This window comes from Ruditapes philippinarum, unplaced genomic scaffold (assembly GCF_026571515.1).
Source record: "Ruditapes philippinarum isolate M1 unplaced genomic scaffold, ASM2657151v2 ctg3131_1_1_1_1, whole genome shotgun sequence".
NCBI classification, from domain to species: Eukaryota; Metazoa; Mollusca; class Bivalvia; order Venerida; family Veneridae; genus Ruditapes; species Ruditapes philippinarum.
The window spans coordinates 59,285-83,359 of NW_026864605.1; the positions used below are offsets into that span (position 1 = coordinate 59,285).

Genomic DNA, 24,075 nt, shown 5'->3' on the forward strand with positions numbered 1-24,075 from the left:
TTAACTCTTGAGTTTTTTGTCATTTATTTGCCATTTCTGAAAGATAAGGTAAAATGTTACATGTAATATTCATTTCGATAAAGATATGAATTGCCTTTTGCATAAAATGTCCTTATTCCAAAAACATGATAACCATACAAAGTCATGGCCAAATGTTATGATATACAATTCGGATTATGCTGTGCATATATTTTTGAGACTAAATATATTGAATTACTTAGCTTTTTAATTAACTTATCTTTACATTCATTTGTAAAAATGGATAAAGCAGAACCAGTCTTAGCAGAATTACAAAGTTCTTACAATTATACCGCCGAATATTGTTTAGAAATTAACACTGAAATTCATTTACGCATTGGCAAATGATTCGAGCAGAGCTGTCGTATTTACTTATACTTCACGAAAGCGTGAATAAAAAAAACTACATTGTAACTTTCAGGTCCGTCAAAATGAAAATAATAAGATAATCAAAATTTAATATTACTCGTACTCGTATTTGCCAGTTTATGGTATAATGTATTTTCATACAAATAAATTACACACAATTGTTTCACAATTCATGAGTAAACTTCTAAGTTTGTCGGTTTATGTCTTTGTAAATTATCATTCTTCGCTCTTGATAAGAATTGAGGAATTTAAATTGATTTACATTCCTATAAACCTTAAGTAGATACTTCAAGATAAATACTTCATAATAATAATTTTGTATTTACTGCGATGTTCTCGAATATGACCCAGATACCGTTGCAGTGTGCATTTTGTCTCAAAAATGCAGTTTTTTGATTCATTGATTTAGAATTAGTGGATTTATGAGTTGTCGTATTATTACCTTATTCACGCTCTAGTTTTTGACAAAGATTTATAAATTTTATTTGATTAAATGATTTTGTTACTCATATTGGCATATATTTTTCAACCATTTTAGTAACAAAACATTTAATCTAAGACTTACTGATTGTTCTCCTGAAGTAACTTTTAAGATCAGAAAAAGACTGCTGCCTGCGATTTGTTGCCAATAGTACGATTATATCTCCTATCCGATCTTTCCAATAAGGTGTTTCTTGTGTTGCTATATTATTCGATAGCAGAATCATATAACTCATTTACAGCTTGTTTCAGATATCACTATGACCCCGAGTCGAATCCGAAAAAAATAATCAATAGTTTAAGATGCGTTGAATCTTTTAATTCTCTGTTTTCTTACACTTTATTGCACTTCCAGCGCGCGCATCAAATTCAATTGTTTTATAAAGAAAATAAAAGTTTGTCTCTATTTTGTATTTAATTTTATTTATGGCAAATTTAAAGATCCTGTCACACAGTTTTTATGATTTGTATCATAAATATGATGCTCAAATTTAGATTTATCAACTTTTTAAGTTAAAAAAAACATTATTTATAAAGATATTACCGAATATAACACTTCATGTAAATAGAGGAATGTAATTAGAAAATCATTTTTCTATGAAGTCAACTTTTTCAAACAGAAATAAATACATATATTTTAAGGATTATATATAATATGTAGTACATATTTTACATATCTTTCGAAGTTTGAAAATAGATAAGAAGCATAATTATATACATTTATTTTATGCTTTTAAGTGGATTACTGATTTATCCGTGAAAGATATATTTAATAATTTCACAGTGAAAATTATCAAAATACTATTTCACACTTTTCAATGACGAGACTTCTTTTTTTTAAAGATATTCCCAATGCGGTACATTCTAACATTGTCAGGGCTGTTTAGAGAAAAGCAAAGGTGAAGTTGATAAATAACTGCAATTTCAAAAGTTATAAAAAGAAGAAAACTTAATAAAATTCATACCAATTACCAATCACCAAATATCGTCTCTTAATTTTTGTTTCATGTTTACAATCTGAAAAATACAAGTCCTTCCACGTGCAAAACGGCTCTTGATGACATTTGGGCATATTTAAGTATTCTACGAGCAATAACTGCCTTATAAATAGAAAAGCAATGGCAGTCATCAGCTCGAAGAATAAGTAAATAACCCAGCGTTCGTAAGTACCCTTTCAAAAATTCCATGTTTCCAATTTCCTAGCCGCTTTTTGAATGCTTACACATATGTCAACACTTATTTATTGTCTGTAACAATCCTCAAATAAGTTTTCTTTCTTCTTAAAATATGTATGACTAACACATCCAAATGATATCACTCTGAATTAAACAGAATTATTTAATTTTACCCCTGAAATATGGTGCTATATAAGTCAAATATTTTTCATATGTTTTAAAGATTAATATGAAATATAAATATGAAAGTGGGCGGAGTCAAAACTCATATTTATTTTAAGGGACTCCTTTCGCCATTTTGTTTGAAAAATCTGATTTATACAAAACAACTTTTTGTTGAATTTTGTTTTGAAAACTATCTAGAATGATGGTTTTATGATTTAACTAAGAAAATAAGTCCGAACACCAATATCTTTAATTCAGTAATTAACGCTGTACAGATATTTGAAGAGTTGTTTACGTGACGTCACAATGAAGCGCCGAATATCGCGTGCAAAACAAGACGCATCTATAAATAATAAATATATTACTTCGCGCTGTACAATTGCAGTTGCATAGCAAGCAAGGCAGTTCGTAACCATTTTTCTTTGATAATGAAATTAAATAAAAATGTTATTTTTTTATTTTTTCCGTGAAATATGGTATATATTTTCACTCAAAAATTGCCACAGATTTTCATTTGGAATTTTATCATAGTTCGTGAAAATATATTCCATATTCCACTCAAACGAAAAAATATCCTGTTATTATTTTCCTCCCATGAAATACACAACTTTTAAAATGGCGGCCGCTTACATTTCACAGAGCCAAGTCTCGTAAGTAACAGAAATATGGATGGATGGGTTGACGTTTTCTCCTACTAGAATTGTTTATTATTAAAACAAGCGATCATTCATATTATTTGAATAAAATGAATAATATTATCGCCATTTAACGTTGATTGTCGAACTTATTTTTCAGCCCCAAACTTTTTGTATTTCATGAGAAATTCGAATAATAGAGTCTAGCAATGGGGAAAACAGATTTTAATATTAAGATAAATATCAAGGAAATTTCGTTTTAATTATAATTTTTAAACATAAAACCTTTTCTTAGCATACAACTTAAAAAATACCGTTTTAAAGCTCACTCGATGAAATAAAATTTCATCTTACAAGCAAACAAATATCCTCTATATATAAAATTTCACTTAAGTGTGGTAACAACCTCAATTACACTATATAGGATCTTTAAGAAGAGAACACATCAGTTAAAGTATTATGACTTTTTGTGTATAAAACTTTTAACTTAACAATTCTAAGTGTAAAATTACAATTTAGTATTGAGGGACAAACTATATTGTATCACGCGGGAATAAAAACAATATTCGGAAAATGTGAGCAGATATCAATGATTGCAATTTTACTGTATAAAATCTGATGTTAAATCTTATCAGTATTTCGAAATAAAAAAAGCATGAACAAAATGAATTTAATATTTTCCTTAAATTTAAAGACATGATTTATAAGTTATTTATTACCGGAAAATTAAAATAGTATAACCGTGTAAAGAAAAATAAAGTTATGAAAACAAAACAATACGTGATCTTTAGAATGCCCAAGTTATATTCAACTGAAATAAATGGCGGTCACTGACAATAACGTCTTTGATATTTTGGGAACCCACTTTATTAATATCTAAATATAGACAAGTAATACATACATTATCAACATGGCGTAAAGCAAACAAAAATATCTAATTCATGAGTATTTACATACCAAGACAAGCCCATTTATACCAACGTTTACACCCTCCAAAATGAATAGGATGATATTTCCATTGCTTTGTTTTTGTTGTTATAAAATAGATTGGCATAAAAAATAAAAAGAAATTCATCTGACATTATATAAAACCTTCTAAATATTTGCATCCTACTACATGTATGAGCATTAGAGCAAATTATACATTATAATTACGCTTTTTGAACTCTATTTGTTAACTCATCACAAAGAAAACGTATATAAATATCACAGAAAAATATGTTTAATACTGAATTAAAATCTAAAATAAAGTACCAAAGAAAAAATGTTGCAATATAAAGTTGAATTATCTCGATCATAAGAGTTAGTAAATCGATTTAATTCATAAAAAGTCAAATTCAATTTGGCTATTTGGTTATTAGTGATTCAGTGCCACACCCTGTGGAATCTGATCAAATTCTAAGAGATTTGAAAGGTAACTAAAGTTTAAGAGTTACAGAAGCGGTAAATAATTAGAATTGAAACGACACTTATTATGCTGATTCATCATTATTTTCTCGGTAGATACTTTCTTCACGTCATACTGTGAGCTCAAAACAAGTACAAAAATGATAAAATTCTTTCTGGATATTCAAACTATAATTTAATTCACAGGTTAACGTTCCAAACTTGGATACAAGGAAATTACACAATACATGATATTATGCATTTTGACTAACTTGTTGTTGTCATTCATAGTATGTTCTTTCTAAATGCGTTATATATCCATCACCTGAAATAATACAACAACGACTTGCTTAAAATGGTTTATCAAAAGGTTTATGTTAAAAGCACAGAATATAAATATTTACTTACACAAAATAAAAACAGTATTATCAGTAATGTTTTATAAAATATGTAGTTAAAGTTTGTTTTACATTATAACAGAAGGCAACATGGTGTATTTTACAAACTTAAGACTAAATATTATAAACATTTTATAAACCACAAAATAATCACAGGTAAACGTACATTTGAGATTCCTATCGGAATAGAAGATAAAGAACTGTCATTTTTCTAGGTAGTTATTTTCTAAATTTAAGGTTAATATCATTCAATCGATTGAAAACAAATCCCAATTAGTTTACAAAAATTGACATGATGAATATGTGTGTATAGTTGAAATCCATGTATATCGTCTTGCTGATTGAATGCAGACAATGGTCTCAACCTAACGTAGAAAAAACATAAATCTATACAAAAATGTGAAATAACTTACCATCAAAATCGAAAAGTGCTGATACCCATTTAACGAGCATATAGTCGTGATTCCTACATAAATCAAATACATGTTTTGCTGTAAATGTTGCTGAAAAAAAGAAACTTTCTAGATTATGTTTTCCCTATATGAAACTAAGAAGGTAAATGGGAATTAGATATTTTAAACATATGTTGTCGTTTACAAACATATCTGTTTATTTTAAATTATTTACAAATTATATACTCTCAAGATGGTTCTTAAGAGTTACGATAAAAACGTGACTCTACACTTAACAAAAGTTCTAACCGATCACTTATTAAATTTTGATTATTTTATAACCGGTCAATAGATCCTTATAAAATTTTGCAGAGGTGATTTTTGTGTCATTTTCTACCGATTTGTGGAAAGATAAATAATCTAATACGGTTCCATGCACTCACGCGGGAGATAGGTCGCGGTTTACACATTTTGGCACGAAATGTTCGTGCAGAGCGTGGTGAGTATTAAATTTTACATTGCATGAATCCTTGTTAACTTTATAAGTGAAAAAACATAAAACATGACACGAATGTCGATGCAGGGTCGTGCCGTAGCAGTTGGAATGTTGAATGCTGGAGCCTCTTTCAGACAAGTGAGTGGCTGTTCATAATTTTTTTTTTTTTAAATATCGATAAAGTATATAATAGAAAAATGTTATAATTTTATTATTCTCAATGTGTTCATTCTCTTCGAAATAAAATAAAAGTCGGATCTATTGGTATTATTCTTTTTCATATATAAGCGAAATCTCAGGGAGATCGGTTAGAACTTTTGTTCAGTGTTATATAAACGCAATCTAGTGCCAAAAAAACCTATGCTAATGAGACATAAAATACTTTGAATTCGTAATCTCGAAGCTTGCACATTAGAACAAAAATAATGGTATATCACTGAGTGATTTATATGCGCTTTAATTATTTATATAAACTTACATGTCAAAGAACAAAACGTGGTTTTAATTGCTTTGTAGAAATACTTTTTACCGTCGAAGTTTTTGCATAACTCGTGTTTTGCATAATGTCTAACAGTTCTAAAATAAAAAAAAATCTTGATTATAACATTTATTTTAACAAAAAGTTATTTTGGAAATTTTAATCGAGCACAGATAAAAAATACAAAATTGTTTGAATCTCTTAAATATTCTTCAAAAACTGTTCGTAGTTTTATTACATATTTGCAAGGGAAACACCCAATCACACATTTATGATACACTTAAAGCTATGAGTTTTAGTTACCAGTTCGAATATAATATTAATATTTAATAATCCATTCATCAAATGTTCGGACAAAAGTTTCTTAAATTTTATATGTTATTAGGTAAATAACTACAAAACATGTTCGTTTATCTGTTATTTGCTTAACGATAGCAATGAAAATTTTAATCATCACACATATATACTGAATTAACCGACAGACAACTTAAATCAAAAACAGCTAAAGCATGCCAAACTATAATGTCAAGCATTGTTATAATACTTACATTTTATCTTTGCTCTCTCCAATCAGCGGTCCTGTTGTTGTAGGAATCTTAGTCACATTGTCTGGAGAACTTTCCGAAAGTAATGCGTACATATGAGCTAATCTAACAATGGATTCAATTACACTAACAGAATCAATAATACATAAAGCAACTGAAACCATTTTATAATTCAATATCAAAACCAATCCAGTTAAAATTAATTATCTAAATTTTAATAAGCCACAAATTTTCTATTTTTTCATTACTCACAATTTTACATTTTTCTTTTATCAAATATTTTAACCATAAAGCACCAGCAATAATGTAAATCCAAGTTACTCTGAGGCAAACTATGTCTTTATTAAATAAACGGATTAGATGCTTCTCTAAGAAGCCAGTATATTCCAATTTGAAAGAAACACATTACTGCAAATGTCTGAAAAATTTCCGCGTAAAAACAAGTTGATAAATATTTACGAAATGCAATTAGATGAAGAAATGCATGATACAGTACCTGCATTTCTTCAACAAGTTAACGAGTCTGCTGGCAATGTGACTGCATTTTACAATAATCTTCGTTGTTATAAGTTCATTCTGATTGAGGTTAAGTTTATTCTACAATTATATTGTTAATTATTAAGTGGCAGAATTTTGTGTGCACACTGATTAAATACAATCCAAATTGGCAAAAACTACTGTATATGATTAATATTTTCGTGTTTTGTCGAACATTTTCAGATTATTACTTAATTAGTTGTTTTATAACATAAAAAGATGAAATGATTTTAAAGAATAAGTGTTTGAATTGTTAAATGGTATAAGAAATGTGATATGACATGTCCCATCTACAAAAATATGTATTAGCATCTCAGATTTACATTTAAATAGCATCGTTTGTCTATACATAAAACACCAAATATAAAATTTCCCAACGTTTAAAAGACGTACACTTTAAAAACTTCTAAACATTATTTAACGTTGTTCAGAGTTTTAATTGTATACTATGTAAACGGAAAATAAATGGGTTACAATTAATTTAATTTACTAAGCGAAAGTACAAATTTCAAAGAAACAATTAAATAAACATAATGTTTTGTTCTAATTAAAAAAATATCTTATTTATCTTATTTTAAGGAAATATTGATTGTATACTTTCTAAGGCACGTGTTTGCTGCTTTGAATGTTCTAGATTTTGGCCAATTATATCTTTGCGAATATTGATGGATTTAATTTATCTGTTACGTAATATTAGCAAATGAGTAAAGGCAGTGACTTTTATAAGGATGATTTACTAACAAAAGAATGACTCGGACATTTTGTATATTGTCATGTGAGATGCTCACATTTTCTAATTTTTATTTTCTCAATTGAAAGCCTGAATGTTATCTACAATGTCAATGTTAAATTTGAAAAATTAAAAGAAGAAATTATGGAAATCCTGCAGGTCAGTAAACACATGAAAACAAAACGTTGCAGGCTTGGTTTAACGCAAAATGCAGCACTTATGTTTATTTTATTATTATGAAAATCGCAAACTGCTTACATGATAACATGCTTGCAGGATAACTATTGGCATTGTTCTGTATTTTTGTTGTTGTTGGTGTTGTTGTTTTCATGTATTTTCATTCAATGTTTTTATTGACGACTGGTTTCAGAAGATTTCACTTAATGTCGAGATGTTGGTGCATCTGTGAAAGTAAAGTAAAGTGTTCAGACTTACTGTTAAGCCTTAAAAATAAACTGAATTTGTCTTTTTACTTTCTAACAACACTAATGACTGTACACAAAAAGCAACTTGTGTATTCTACATTGTGATGTGGTGAACCGGAAGTCGTATCATACCTGTTGAATTATAACTTTGTTATTAGATTGTTGGAATGTTTTGTATGATCAGATTTGTGTGATGAGATTTAAACATATATCATTTTTTAAAGAAAGAAATCAAGATTTAAACAAGTCCAACAAAACATGATTAAACAAACTTACAGTACTATAATTAATCATACTTATGCTAAATTGCAACTAATTTAAATGGTGTAAATTATTTTCAAGTAAAATTGCTGTATAGTTTTGTAGAATGTATCATTTTTTTCTCTTCAAATTGTTCTTATCATATTGTGTATGATTGCATGCTTGTTTCACTGAAAGCATTTTTTAAAATCACTTCACAACGTAGAACCTGTCAGGATAGTCTTACAAACAATAATTTAACTAGACCTAATGTACATCTTCCTGTCACTGAAAAAATCCCTGTATGTATCAATGGTTGATACTATTAAAACTGTTTTCTAAAAATGATCTTCCATTTTATGTTTTTGTTAATTAACAAAGAATGTTAAGATTTTCATCAAAATGGACATTTTAATGGAGTATCTTACGTCGTTGTTTAATCAATACTGACACAGCACTGATATGAAATAAAAGAATTTTTTATGTTGGATATCTGTACCTCCCTCCCTCCTATATCAAAATGTCTAATAAAAATACCATTGCACTCATATTTCAGTAATAACATTTATGCTCATTGTCCTTGGCTCTTTTGCATTTCAATAAATAGACAAATTATCAAGCATTTATATCTTGAAAACAAATTCCATATGCTGTTAATTTACTGATTTACACTTTTGATTTCAAAATGTTTATGCAAAGGTTAAGTTGGTTTGACATTATATGAACTCAAGTGTACTTAAGAGTACATCATGTTCTTTTTTCTGCAGAATCTTAGAACAAACGGTTATTGTGTAAATTACTCCCTGAATATAAGCGTCTATCATCATCTGATTTGATCAAATAATGAGGTGAGGATACATGGACCGCTAAAGAGAACTCCTTCAAATAGTTCATATTCCACAGTATTCCACAAAAAATACAGTCATATGTTAATAGCATAAATATATCTTGTACGATTCTATCTCTTTCGCAGCTTCGGAAGTTCAAGCTATGTGTAAGATATTGTATTGCGGATTTTAGGCTGATGACAATTTTCTTGGCAATAATTACCGTTTCTCGCCCTCATCAAATGAAGAGGAGCAATTTGTTGATATATTATTAAAGATATTTAATGAAATAGAATGTTCAGGCTAATATCAAACTCTAGCAATTTTATCATTTTTGATTGTTTTCTGGGGACTTATGTATTTCATTAATTCAGGTTCTAAACGATTCTTGATTTACTTAATATAATAAATATTTCTTTCTTTTTTTGCATTTCGCTGACATTCAAGTGTACAACTTATCAATTTAAAGTTTGTACTTAACTTACGGACTTTTAAATTTAGTATAACAAATTTAGTTGAACGTATAATTTTATGAATGCATTTGTAATTTTGAAATGTCATTTTGTTACAACACATTACCTTTCAATTAGCTCGTGTATGAAATCATATACGAAGTGGCACCTGTTGCTTCCTTTTACCAGGGAACTGGAAAGTCGCATGTTACATTTACAATCATAACTGTGTCTTAACTTAAAATCCATGAAAACAGACAAATGCAAATTAAACTTTAACAAATACATTTAAATTAAAAAGGTTTGTTTCTTGTTATTTAATTGATTTCATACTAATGAATACCATTAGAACAGAATTTGTAAACTTAGATAAGTAATAGAAAAAAACCATTTAACTTTAAATGTGAGATTATCATTTATTTGATGCATCCTAGCCAGCTGTTTTATCAATTTTTTTCATGTTGATCAATAGACATCTTAATGTTATATGATATTCGATTTTGAAGATTAACGAAAAACATAGCATACATGTACAGTATAAAATCATTGTACGTCATTATTTTGATTTATATTAATATTTCTTTTTCCAGTGTTTTAACTAAATGTTTAAGATTCACCATCCGACATAGTACATAAGTATAATTCTGATTTATTGTGATAAATGTTCAGCATGGGAATATAACAAAATGAAACGATGAATCAAACTTGTTTATCCACTTGATTATTCATGTTAGATATTAAGCAGTCTTATCAGTCATTTTCTCGTGTCAACTTTGACCCCGTCATTTAACAGCATCATATAATTGTTTTTCATAATGGGTGACGTAGCCATCCCCTGAAAAGATATACGAAATTAAATTACAAATGAGTACAAGTTAGTGATTTCAGTCGCCAAACGGTACAAAGATTTATTTCTTCAGCAAAATTCCTTGATATAAGTTTTAAAAATTGTTCGGATAATATCTCGCTTGGTCTTCTTCATGCTACAATTCATTCGATTCATGCCAATAAGTAAGTTCCAAAATATCGTATGATTTATCACAGTTGTGTATATCATTTCAACACATTACATTTTAGTTTATTTTATTAGTTATAAAGATCGTTGACAGGTTATATGGCCTTATATAAACGGCTATTTGTGAAAATAACCCGAGACGTTAGGCAAACAGCCGTTTATATAGGGCTATATAACCTGTCAACAATCTTTATAACGAATTTATAATACAGCAAGCATTATTTTTTAGAGAAAAAAGTAAGATTTTTTTATGTATCGACAGCAGCCGTGTATCCAAAACTATATAAACGTCATGATAATCCAATAAAAAGCGACGTTACAAACGTGCAGTATTATAAAATATTATGTAAATGAAAGAAGGCATAACCAATAAGACAGATACAGTTGAAATATTATTTTATCAGTCAGTTATGTTGCAGGACCGGATCAGAATTTAATTAAGTCGAATATTAAAAAAAACCATGAATTATTTTACGAAAGTAAACAACATAATTAACTACGAAACAAGAAACAAATCTGAAAAATGATATTACCATCTACGTCGAATAATTCTCTGACTAATTCGTCAAGCATTCCATCTCGGCGTCTACATAATTCAATCACGAAACTTGCCGTGTATGATACTGAATTGAAAAAGGTAAAGGAATTAATTGAATTAATTGACTTTTGTATTACTTAACAAACAAGGCCGCGTATGAATATTTAATTTTAATAAAAAGGGAAGCTGGAAGAAATAGCTTTGTCATCAAGATATCTGTAAATGCAAAACCTTTCAAAACCTTTGAAACTATTTAAGGTAAGTATGCCATGAAATACAAAGTTTGTGAATTGTTATTAATATTGCTGATCTTGTTCAAAAACATCCTCAAGATATTTACTTTCAACTGTAATTTAGGTTCCAGACCTGGATATCTGATTTTTTTTGTGAAATTGAATAATTATAATTTGGCAATGACACAGTTATGTTTGTTGCATCGGTAAAGTAAGCGCTTAATAGAAATATTGTTGTAAAAACGGTTTTTAAACTGCAATCATAAAAACGTACTTTTTGTGCGACAAAATTTAAACTTTAAAGCTTTGTACAGTTTTTTCTTCCCATTGAAAGTTCGGCACAAACCATGTCTTGCATAGTGATGAATGGGTCTGAAAGGATAACAATGACTTGTTAAGTACATGATGACATCAATTGATGCTGTATTAAGCAACATTTCGAGTAGTTTTTAAAAAATCATTATTAACGACGAAAATCTGTCCTTTGGTGTACAGGCAGTGTTCATATTCTGTTGTTTTTTTTGTTGTTGTTTCTTTTTTTTTCTTTCATTTTGTTTTTGTTATGTTTTACTCAAAAGGTTTGCGAAGTTAAACTGTATCATTCTGCTTAGTTCTCATTATGCGGAAATATAATTATCTTTTTATATATATATGCAGCATGTAAAAAACATGATTCAATGCATATAAAATAAATAAATTCATATTTGTTTAAAACAGTTTGTAGAAGATAAGATAATTTTCACATCATATAAAAATTCTATACTTACGCTCGGTGCATTCCTCCGCTTGTATTCTTTTTGTCTGTCCCAGTTTTGTCATTTACAGGGGTTGTATTTATCACAGTTTTATCCAATAATAAAGCATATTGTTGAGTCACCTGAAACATTGTTTCTATTGTTGCCACAGTTTCAAACAGACATACCGCCATCGACACCATTTTGTGTATCTTTAAATAAATTGTTGTTTTGTTTCAAATTTTGTAACGTCGAACTCTATCAAATAGTATATTCCTTTGTGTGATATTATTCCAAACGATATTATCTAAACAATTTCTCCAAAATTGATAATATGAAACACTCTTTGACTTAAAGTTTTTCTAACATAATTCATTATAAATTATCCAAATCGTTAGTTAAACTTATTTCTTGTACCATCTTCATTACAGCATATCTGCGTTAAATGTTTTTTCAAGGTCAAAATTTCATGAAAATATCTCACCAAAATATGATTAGTTTTCTGTTCACAACACACAAGATTGATTCATTTATTTCCTCTCTTTGAATTATATCTAGAATACACACACAAGGATAACATTATTCCTTTACTCAGTTTCAACAAGAATTGTCGTCTGCAATATTACGAAAGCATGCACTACCGATGTTGATTATTAAAATATCCAAAAGATTTATGAACCCACCTTCACTCTGAATACTTCAATTTATAGACTACTAATCTAAACGTTTCCCCTTGGATTCACGCTGTTTTTTTGACCGGATGAATAGATAACCTTTGATACAGTATCTCCTAACAAGGTAATTATCTTTTTTAGCGATTTACCCGAGAATAATCCTTATAACCGTGGTGAGTCTTCTTTTCATTCAGAGTCGTTATGACCTAGACAAATCTACTTTAATAAGACCAGTTGACCATTCACTTTACATTGAAAAAAACACTTGTAACATTTAAATACCTGTAGGATTATTTTCACGAGATGTATGATTAATAGTTCTTCTAAGTTAGGTCATTATATATGTCATGGCTTAAAATGATTTAGCCTATAAAATTGAAGTAAATCCTACAATTGTAGTCAGGAAATCATGAAGAACATATAATTTACAATTATAGTAAATACTGTCGACTGAAAATATTATTCACGAGGCTTTACTGTTCACAATCAAAATGATATAGTTAGGGTAATCTAGTACTTAAAAATGCTGTGTATTATTAGAAGTTATTATTATTCATGATTATTTATTTATTTTTAGTGTAACCGTGCAATAATTAACAACTGTGCTTTAATTCATTAATTCATTCTTATATTATATGAGCTTTCGAGCCTATTTTTGGATAAATATATTCGCTGCTTTGATACTTTTCATACTGTCTACTTTAGTTATTAAGATAACATTAATTATTATAATTATTTTCTAAAACAATCAGCTTTATAAGACTTGTTTGCAGTAACTATTTATACATATCGATGCCTTGGTGCGAAAGGGTTGTAACTCATAATTTCACCGAAAATGGTTTTATGGTATTTTTCAATGTAGGAGCAATATCACATGTTGTAAAAATATTGAACTTGAAAGCTAAAATTAAACTACCAAAAAAGTATATATGGTCCAAAGGTTTGTAACTCAAACAGACATATTTTGTTGGTGGCGAAACGGTTGTAAAAAACTTAAGTAACAACCGTTACGCACCAACATTTTTGATAATATTTTGAATAAATCCTAGTGCAAAACAGTTGTATCTCAATATCTTATATCATATAATGTGAAATATTTAGTGGATTATTTCTTTCAAACTAACTGACAAGTTTTATTAAACAGTCTCAGCTTCTGATTCCTTTGGTTATTTATATTATAAATTGGTAAGCTTTCATTCAGACATAATACAAGAATTTGAATAACTTACACATATTTTCAAACATAAATCAATTCCAATGCTTGTTAAAGAAACAATATCATAGTACATTACTAACAGTACTATTATAGTGATTTTTTTTCAACATAAAAATTGTCATTGGTATAATGTTGCATTGTTTGCAAAATAGCAAGTAACAGTAATTGACTTATTTTGGTTTTACGAAAATGAAATTACCGTAACTCAAAATAAATTTATTATAAATAATTATTGTCATACATTATATTATGATTGTATCATAGTTTGGAGACTTTTGAAAACAAGTCAGAGTTAAATTGCATACCAATACATGCACATTGCTTTAACTCACTGTCAGTCTGGAGCTTGCTTGTTAACTGGTTCATTTTTTCTGGTTTTTACATATTGTGACGACAGGGAAGGAGATAACAATAAGAAAAGTCATATTCAGATGCTTATACATTTGGTACTTTTTTCTTGGATGACTGGGAATGTGTTTTTTTTTGCCTAAGATACAAAAGAGAAAGAACATCAAAACAATAGGCAATCTGATTTATACTCTCAAACAAATCCGACAGCCTCGTGTTTCGATGCTTTTTTAATTACTAAATATTAAAATAACTTAAAGAAATTATAAATTATCACTCAATTCTTTATTTTGTTTTAAACTTACATGAATTACTTTTATAACTTACATGTATTACTATTGGAATATTTTCATGTTTTGTCAAAGACAAATTGTATAAATTTATATTGTACGACAATTTATTTACGTTACAAGACAATGTCTGACTAGATATGTGAACAAATTTTTCTTTGACAACACATTGTAAACAGTAAGTTTAGATACATATACATATGTATAAACAAAAGTGTTACAATATATTCAAACACGACCCACATTTTTCCCTATTGAACATAGAAAAACCGAAAGTGTGTGTTATTATGCAATAAAATCACTGTTTGACGTTCTATATGTAGACATGTGACGTAATCATTATACACTTGACATAACCACTAAAGATGTGACGCGCTGACAATAAGTACGGAAACAAATCAGGCGCAATTTAGCTAATTACCATGTACGGCAGCATCTGTTTGTTGATGTCGTGGTAGAATCGAAATAATATATCCAAATCGGTGATTTTATTGCTTGTCATTCGGATGCTGATCATTATATATAATTATCCGCGTCCGAACTCCAAACAGTGATGTTATTGAGCAATAAAATCACAGTTTGGGATATATTTTTTCTTAAATAAAAGGTGTTTATGTGTAGATAATTAAGATAATATATTCCAAACTGTGATTTTATCGCTCAATAAAATCACTGTTTGGAGGTCGGATGTGTGGAATTACGAGGGAGTAGCCCGAGTGATATAATGATGCACATTCAATCAACAAACAGTGATTTTATTAAGTGATAAAATCACCAATTTGGATATATTATTTTAATTCTAACACGACATCAACAAATAAAATTTTAATGCTGTACCTTATATATAGCTAAATTGCGCCTGATTTGTTTCCTTACTCATTTTCAGCGCGTCACATTTTTAGTGGTTACTTTGCGTGTATAATGATTACGTCATTTGTCTTAATATAGAATGTCAAACAGTGATTTTATTGCATAATAACACACACTTTCGATCTTCTATGCTCAATAGGGAAAAAATGCGGGTAGTGTTCGAATATTAAGTAAAATATGTTATTGACCCTTTGTTTTCTGTTAGATAAAAGTAAATTATCAGATATATTCTATCTGCTATTTAAAATCATTCTTAAAGATGTTAATCTCTTCCTCAGCTGTATGTGCGTTTGTGTGCACACCTGTGAATTTTATTGGGGTGGAAGGATTGCATTTTGTAATTTTTATTATTTGCAGGCCTTATTTTTTTCTCATTTAATTACTGACTGATTTATATCAAAATAAACAATGAAATTTGGGACTGTAAAGAGTTGTAAGAATAGCATGAGCTTAGAAGCTTAGAACATCTATTATCATCTTTCTCATACTTTTGGTTTAATAGTAAAGAGTTCCTGGATAATGCTTAAATAATATAATTTGTACACAAAAGCACATCCTGGAAATTATCTAAGTTTTCAAATTAAGAAAAACCTATGTATAGAATAGATGTAAAATAAAATGAGAGTGTTCTCATTTTCTAAAGGCTTATATTAACATCTTAGATGGTTTTGTCATTATGTAAGTTTACATTTTGAACTTTGATTCTTGCAAAAACAAACATATTTGGTACTTATGATGGGTTTAACAATCTGAACTGTGTGTCACATGGAAAAAAATATTATATATAAAGTGAATTTCTTTTAAAAAAAATCATTTGACTGAAATTTTATTTTAAAAACATAAAATTTGAAGGTTTTTCACTGAAATATCCAGGCCATATGTTAAATTAGTTCATAGTAAACACAACTAAGCTTGGATCTGTTCATTTGACCCATTACATTTATCAGAATTTAAAGCAAAAATTTAGTTACAACCCTTTCGCACCAAATCATTTTTTGATTTTTTTTATTTTTTTGGTGCGAAAGGGTTGTAACTAAAACTTTATCAATTATCTCTTTATGCTGACAAAATAAAATAACCTTTCCAATCAATTATTTATCAGTAAATGAATGAAAGCCAAAAATCAAAATTAAAGAAGTATTTTATTAGAACATAAAAGAATAAATAAGTTTTTTGTCTCTCCTGAATAATTTCAAAATATTGAGTTACCACCCTTTCGCACCAAGGCATCGATATATACCCTTAAAATTAAAGAGGCAAACATCCAAATGAGCTAAAACAAAATCAAGAAAATCACAATTAAAAATTTACTAAGATTTAAGAAAGGTAGAAATCCAGATTCATGTAATAATAAACATCTTACGTGCTATAAAAGACTGATTTTGCAGTATTTATCACCATATTTCTACTGCGCGACTAACACAGTAAGGGCAAATTTTGCAATGCTGTTAACGGTTTTGGTAATTTGCTTGGAATTGCCGATTGCAATGTGAAGACTACTTTACTACTACTTGTTAACTATACACTATTTTCCTTTTCAATACATTTTCGAACTTTTGATGAAAAACAATGCATGAATCTGGAGGTCTGCTTTTTTAAGATTATACTCTAGATGTATGCTTCTTATTGTCCAAGGATTAATTCGTTGCATTCGTTTTGCATCGCGAAAGATAAAAATGACTATATAATGATAGTGAACTTTCATCATGATATTAAACTTTATACATATTTTAATGAATCATGATCGTTTCAATTAATTTATTTTACTAAACACAATACTGGATTGACGGATGATACAATTTGCATATTTAACCGCTATAACTGTCGTGATTTAGATGTATTGTCAAAATAACAACTAAACTACATTTTCATACATAACAAATGTAAAGCGTTATGTAAGTAAAGCATGTATATAAATACTAGGTTAATATACTGATATACTGATAGAGCAGAAACCATGTGTTTCGGGTCTTAAACGTATTATATAATTTATCAAATACTTTCTGTAGTGATACATGTTTCAATTTTATAAATGAACATATCATTACGATGGCCTATTAAATATTACACGGACAACAAAATGTGTCAAAATATACATAAATAATAAAAGTGCATAAATTTAAATGTTTATTGCTTTTAACATAAGTTTTTACGACTGTTTTATATTGCAGTGTTTATATATTGAATGCTGGTTTTAATATTTGAATATATTTTATTTTACATAGTCATTAAAATCTTCTGCCGTTACGTTCAAAGATACATTGTTATAAAGGAAAACAATAATTACATAATATAATACAAAAATATCGAATATATTTTAAGATAATCATACTCCATGTATTTGTTACTCGGCTTGTTCTTTCCCTTTTGATTGTTGATTAATTGTTTATTTAATGCCTAACAATTTCGGTCCAGAATAAATTTACATTTTTTGAAGTTTTTATAATTTTGTACAACAAAAACATTTGTGAATGTGTTATATTTTATCAGTGAACGTTATTTTAGAATGGCAAAAAGGAATTAGAATATGTTCACTTTAAATCAGCAATTATGTTGAAATGACAAAATTCAATTTGGTTACACAAAACGTCACAACACACTCTTGAAATATATATTTTGAGTAGTATATCATAATGGTATTTCTATTTATTTGAAAGTTTCTTAAGTCTGTTTGGCCAATATGTGATCAAAGCCTAATTTTCATAAAAGGTTTGTTTAATATGTAAAAACGACCAAATATATTAGTTTAACGCATATCAATCAAGCCGCTTCAACAAAACGTCATTGACACATCAACAAGAAAATGATTTTGTAAGATGTAATCTACAAAGGTTTAAAAGATAACCAATTTGAAATGTTTTTATACCTTCAATAAACGTTACAAGAAAACAGATGGTAAGCAACTTATGTTCTTAAATTAACCTCATATAAATTACGCTATCGATATATAAAGCTTATAATAACCCTAAATCAAATATATATATATTAAAAAACAAATATTGAACAAAACATCTTAACATTGTTTTAATTACATTAATTTGCTCTCTTTATCATACATTTAGTTAGCTATATATACATGTAGAGAGGAAATTAATGTAATTGAAACAATGTAAAAGGGTTTTGTTCGATTTTTTTTACTTTCTAATAGTTTTAAAAACAAACCGTATATTTAACAAATCCAAAACTATTTTATCCTAAAAACTGTAAATATCCTTGGAGCTAATTATAGCATAATGAAGTTACACAATTAAACACCAAAGGCGTTGTTTTAAACGTCTATCTCTAAACAAAGTATATGTCAACCTGTTTTATGTCATGTGAAGTAAAGACGATACGATAGTATATAATAAAGCACAATAGTACATTTAGTTTAGCGTTACAATTTAGGCAAATGAGAATGTGTTAAATGTTATAAATGACACAATGATTTATGCTTGCATTGTCATTTGTAAAATTTAGTTTTCATTGAGCAGTTAGTTAAATAATTGATATAACATGAGTTGTCATCACATTTAGAATCAATATATAACGTGTCGGGAAAAATGTTAGTTAGAATATTAGTAACTATTTTAAGAAAGTCCATATTAGAAATGAAAACAAGCCGTCAATTCACTCCTTTTCACATGTATTTGTTTTATGCTGAAAATCTCAAATAACGGACTATTTGGATATTAAAAAGTGTCATACTAAGACACATTTAATGGTAAGATTGCATTAAAATAAAGCAACTTCAAATGAATTCCTTTTTTAAATAAATTTGGTTTTCTTGGATATGAGATGCATGCTTTAGAAAAGCGTTTATGTGTACCACTTGTTCGAGTTTGGAGTTAACTGCCATACAGTTTGAATAAATATACGTAGCTTGCTACGATAAATGTCACATATCTACAGTGATAGAATAAAATAAAAGATAAAAAATCATTTCCTCATAGTTAGCACATTTTAAGACAAAAATCAAATGAAAAAAATTTAAATTTGTGTACACCAGTGACTCATACTAAGCTTTATGAATCTAATTGTTCATTTTTATTTCTGATAAGGAACTTCTGTTGATAGAGCAAGAACTGTCTTGGCAATGATAAGTTTTCTTACAGCAAAATTTACAGATAGCTGTTTTTGAACCTGACAATTATCTCTAGTATTAAGCCGGATGATTACATGACTTGACATTTACGATTTATCATTCTTAGTTGATAAGTTGTTAAGTGATAAGAGAAAGTAAAACAAATATAAATGTATGTGTCAGGACCAAAAATGCAGACAAAAAAAGCATTGACATATTCTTACGTGGTAGAATGTTTCAAAAACTATATAGTTATATACATATACATTATATTTGTGTATCATTCTTTTTATAAGTTCATCAAGGGGTATATGCACGCTTATAGATTTTGATTATCGTTATCGTTATGTAAAACCGATATCTTAATGGATAGGATTTGTTTCTACGATTGCCATTTATCTTCAAAGTTAGCAATTAAATTATCTCTGCAAACCGACTTTTATTATCAGATTTGAGGAAAACAAGAATTTTAATGTTTGTATAATAGTTTTCTTACTTTATTACCGTTTAACTGTTCTGGAATATTAATTGCTTCTTTTATTTTATCAAATGAAAATCAACAGAATATCATTTCCGTTGCCATTTTAACGGTTTTTCGTATAGTAAGGCTCGCTGACAAATTAAGATATGGACGTATGTTTAAAGGCTTAATAATATTTTAAAAGGAAAATGTTTCCACGTTCATACCTTCAAATTTTATGACAATATAGAAAATTTGAGAAAATAGATATATACGTCTAAGTAATTTTGCTAGAAATTCCTTAAAGTACAAGGCAGTTAACCACATAGAAAAACGTTACATGGCCAAAATTGGCAACACCATTTAGTATCATCTGTTTAAATGCCAGTTATTTCAACGTGAGCTTAAACACTTACATTAAATTTTCCTATTGTTTGAACTTGCTTTGACATCAGTTTTATGTTATATCTTAAAATAATTGTCACGCACAAAAGCCATTCAATATCCAGACTTTCGTTTCTTATTACAATATTAACGGTAGTCTCTGGCCAATGAAAACCAGAAAATGTGTGACTATAAAGTAATTGTCACATATTAAGTAACACCAACGCCTTTCAATATCGAGATTTCTATTTTCTATGACTGTATTTGCTATACGATTATATACCAGTTTATTGGCAAAGAAAACCATAAGATTAGTTAATTTGATTTTTAAAATATCTCAAAACCATTATTATTGTGATATATATGTGAAACACGTTTTATGATGTTACATTTTACTTATATATTTTAGGTAACCTGAACAACATTAAGATGATTCTTGATGATTATTGTTCTCCTTTTAATACTCTTTGGCATTTCCAATGTATTCTTGTTTAATTCTTGTAATAGTTCCTCTCCAAATGGCTGTAATAACCATCGCCTGTAAGTAAAAGAAAGTTATTGTTCCTATCGCAACACAATCTACGATTTATATTATGCCTTAAATTTTGAGTTTTAAAAATGTAAGATTAAAGTTTTTTAGATGATAAATATTAAAATCAGATTAAAGTAATTGTAATTTTACATTTACCGAAAGTTATATTTAGCATTTACAATTAAAGAAATCAATAGCTAAGAGGAGTTTTAAAATGTATAGTTGAGTACTGTTTCCACATATTGTTTTACATATCTCTCGGGTTTCTCTTAATTCAAAATTGTACAGAACAGGAATTCTTTTCTATCAAATTCGTGACTGTGCAGATGAATTACAAAAGTTTATGAAAGCCACATACCGTCAATGTCGAATAACTCTAAGGCCCATTTGTCAAGAAAATAATCACTTTTACTACACAGATCTATGACGTGTTTTGAGATGAATTCCACTGAAATAAGCAAACATGACGAAAATATCTTATCACCAAATTGTTGATAAGTATGTATTTAGATATTTCTCGGAAAAAAAAACTTTCATACACTTGTATGTTAATAGCACAATAGGTATATTTTTATTCAATATGATATCCTTATTTTCACTGTTAATTAACGTAATTAGGAAAGTGTAATAAGCTTGCAAGGCCCTTATGTTTTGCACCAATAACTTTAACAGTTTTGAAATTTAATAAAACTACACCCGTAATATCACACAAGTCAATTTTGCATTCGAAAGTTCTTATCATAAAGTACAGAATGTATAGAAAAATTAACTTTACTAAGGCGAATTTAGATTTAATTTAATATCAAAACTATTATCATTATTAAAGAACTTTACAAAACACATCTGCTAAAAATAATTCATTCTTAACGATAAGAAATGGAACACTTTATACCTCTGGTTGTCATTTGTACGACTGTCACAAAGGTATTGAATAATTTACACATTTACTGGGAACATATTGATCCGGAAAGTATATACAAACGTATATTTCTTATTTCATATCTATTCAAAATGAAAAACTACTTATGAGGCAATGAACAAAACCTTGTTTTCAATACTTTGTAAAAAAGTACTTTTGAGCATCGATATCTTTGCACAACCAATGTCTTGCATACTGTAGAGTGGTTCTACAAACAAATGTGAAACCATTCAATTCAATTAGACAGAAAAAAACATTATAAAATGTTTTAAACTTAGCTGTTTTGATATTTATTTTTAATATACTGAAATATAAATTATTTTCTTAAAGCGAACTTTCCTGTATTAGCAAAAGCAAATATGTGCTTATGTCCTAATTTATGCTTTGAAGAAATAGTTATATAGTTTTCCCTTTAAGAAGATGATATTGATAACATTAATTGTTAAAACTGTTTGGTATACGCGTTACAAACTATGTATTGTATATGTGACTGAAGCACTCTTGTTTTGCAGTCATCTTATTGATTAAATGACATTGTATCATTAAAATTGCACAATGTTTAGTAATGCGATAAATACAGATTTTCAGTATTGCAATAATGTTATCAGAAACTGTGTCGCTTCTGCCGATAAAGATAAAAATGTTGATTATAACATATGTTTCTTGGAAAAAAATTTTATTCCACAGTGTTTGTATTGAGTGCATGTTTCGATGAAAAGGGAATCAAAAAGTGTTACAGTAACTATAAAATTTCAAACGGACATTTAAAGATATATTTTACTTACATTTTCATATAAAAAAAACACTGATAATTTCTATACACTTTTTTACATGTTAAATGTAAATAGTCATCTTTTGTGTACACACAAAGGAATTTTTTGTTACGTTGTTAACTTACAAAAAATGAATACATAGTGCCTCTTGCAGTTGATTTTGAGAAAGGACAAAATTACCGTCACCGGCTATATAAAATACAGCTTCCGAAACAAAGTATGTACATTCTGTTATTCAAACTCTATCATCTATTTAGAAAAAAAATGTAAATAACACATACGTTTCGTATTTCGGGTTTTCCGTAATGTTTGCTTCCGTAATAAAATGAAACACATCCTGTATTGTTCTTAAACTGAGTTATTCCAACTGTGAGACACGAATACTGATTATAAAATAGTTTCCCTGAAATATGTTTGGGAGGAGAACGTTAATTCTCATGTTTTCTGCCAAATGCTTTTGAATTATATGATCAAATTGTTCATACTGTTAATTCCACCGATTCACTGCACGTAATACTACAAACTTTGTTATAAAACATCAATCTTATAAAAGTCAATGTCTGTAATAGTTTGATTTTTCGAATATGTACAAACACGTTTCTCATAATTTTTCAAATATGAAAAACAGAACGATTAGGGAATAATTGTCGCCAGTACTTCATTCACTAATCGACCGTTTTCGGCTTATTTGCAAGTTGTTTTTTTATTCTGAAACTGATCTCTTTTACTTCTTTAAATTACATTTACTAGTTCCATAGTTTTATAAAAGTATGCTTTAAATTAAAAGTAATATAATGCAAAATGATTAAACTTACAATGTTCTAATTCCAACATACTTAAATCATTGGTACTTCTAACGTTGTGCCTAAACATACTTGTTTGTGCTACTGGAAACAATATGCCTTGACATTTAATGATCCGTTATTTCGTAAATGATATCCTGGCTAGGCAACGTGCAAGCATTCGTTATTTGATAAACCTTTTGATCAAAACTACTATATCATACACGTCTATATGAAATGTATTAAATATTAACGTTCCAACAAATTATTAAATCATTGACATCTCTAACTTCATGCTGGAACAGACTTGTTTGTATTACCGGGTTAATTAAACCTATGAAAGTAAATGATCCTCTAATGTGTTAATGTTCTCATGGCTAGACAACGTGCAAACAAAGACAGACTTTGAAAGATCCTTTATCTGATTAACCTTCTTGTTAAAATGTTCTTTATCATACTCGACGTATAAAATTAAATTTGCAGAAATATTTCCTCA

The 24,075-nt window shown here is 28.2% G+C and overlaps 2 protein-coding genes across 4 annotated transcripts; both read right to left on the reverse strand.

The window, feature by feature from the left end:
- Nucleotides 1–3,403: 3,403 nt before the first annotated feature.
- Nucleotides 3,404–7,067, reverse strand: LOC132726247 (uncharacterized). The gene is made up of 4 exons (XM_060711526.1): nt 6,541–7,067; nt 5,993–6,090; nt 5,040–5,129; nt 3,404–4,553 (listed from the first exon to the last, which is right to left on the reverse strand). The coding sequence occupies exons 1-4, from the start codon at nt 6,699–6,701 to the stop codon at nt 4,510–4,512; spliced, it is 393 nt and encodes a 130-aa protein (XP_060567509.1). The 5' UTR covers nt 6,702–7,067; the 3' UTR covers nt 3,404–4,509.
- A 3,260-nt stretch (nt 7,068–10,327) lies between these two features.
- LOC132726245 (uncharacterized) lies at nt 10,328–19,156 on the reverse strand. 3 transcript variants are annotated; one of them, XM_060711522.1, is made up of 5 exons: nt 18,829–19,156; nt 12,302–12,480; nt 11,809–11,906; nt 11,297–11,386; nt 10,328–10,583 (listed from the first exon to the last, which is right to left on the reverse strand). In XM_060711522.1, the coding sequence occupies exons 2-5, from the start codon at nt 12,469–12,471 to the stop codon at nt 10,531–10,533; spliced, it is 411 nt and encodes a 136-aa protein (XP_060567505.1). In that variant the 5' UTR covers nt 12,472–12,480; nt 18,829–19,156; the 3' UTR covers nt 10,328–10,530. The 3 variants fall into 3 exon arrangements, with proteins under 3 accessions (XP_060567505.1, XP_060567504.1, XP_060567503.1); XM_060711521.1 differs by lacking the exon at nt 18,829–19,156 and adding an exon at nt 12,753–13,380; XM_060711520.1 differs by lacking the exon at nt 18,829–19,156 and having other exon boundaries at nt 10,330–10,583; nt 12,302–13,377.
- Between the last annotated feature and the right edge of the window lie 4,919 nt (nt 19,157–24,075).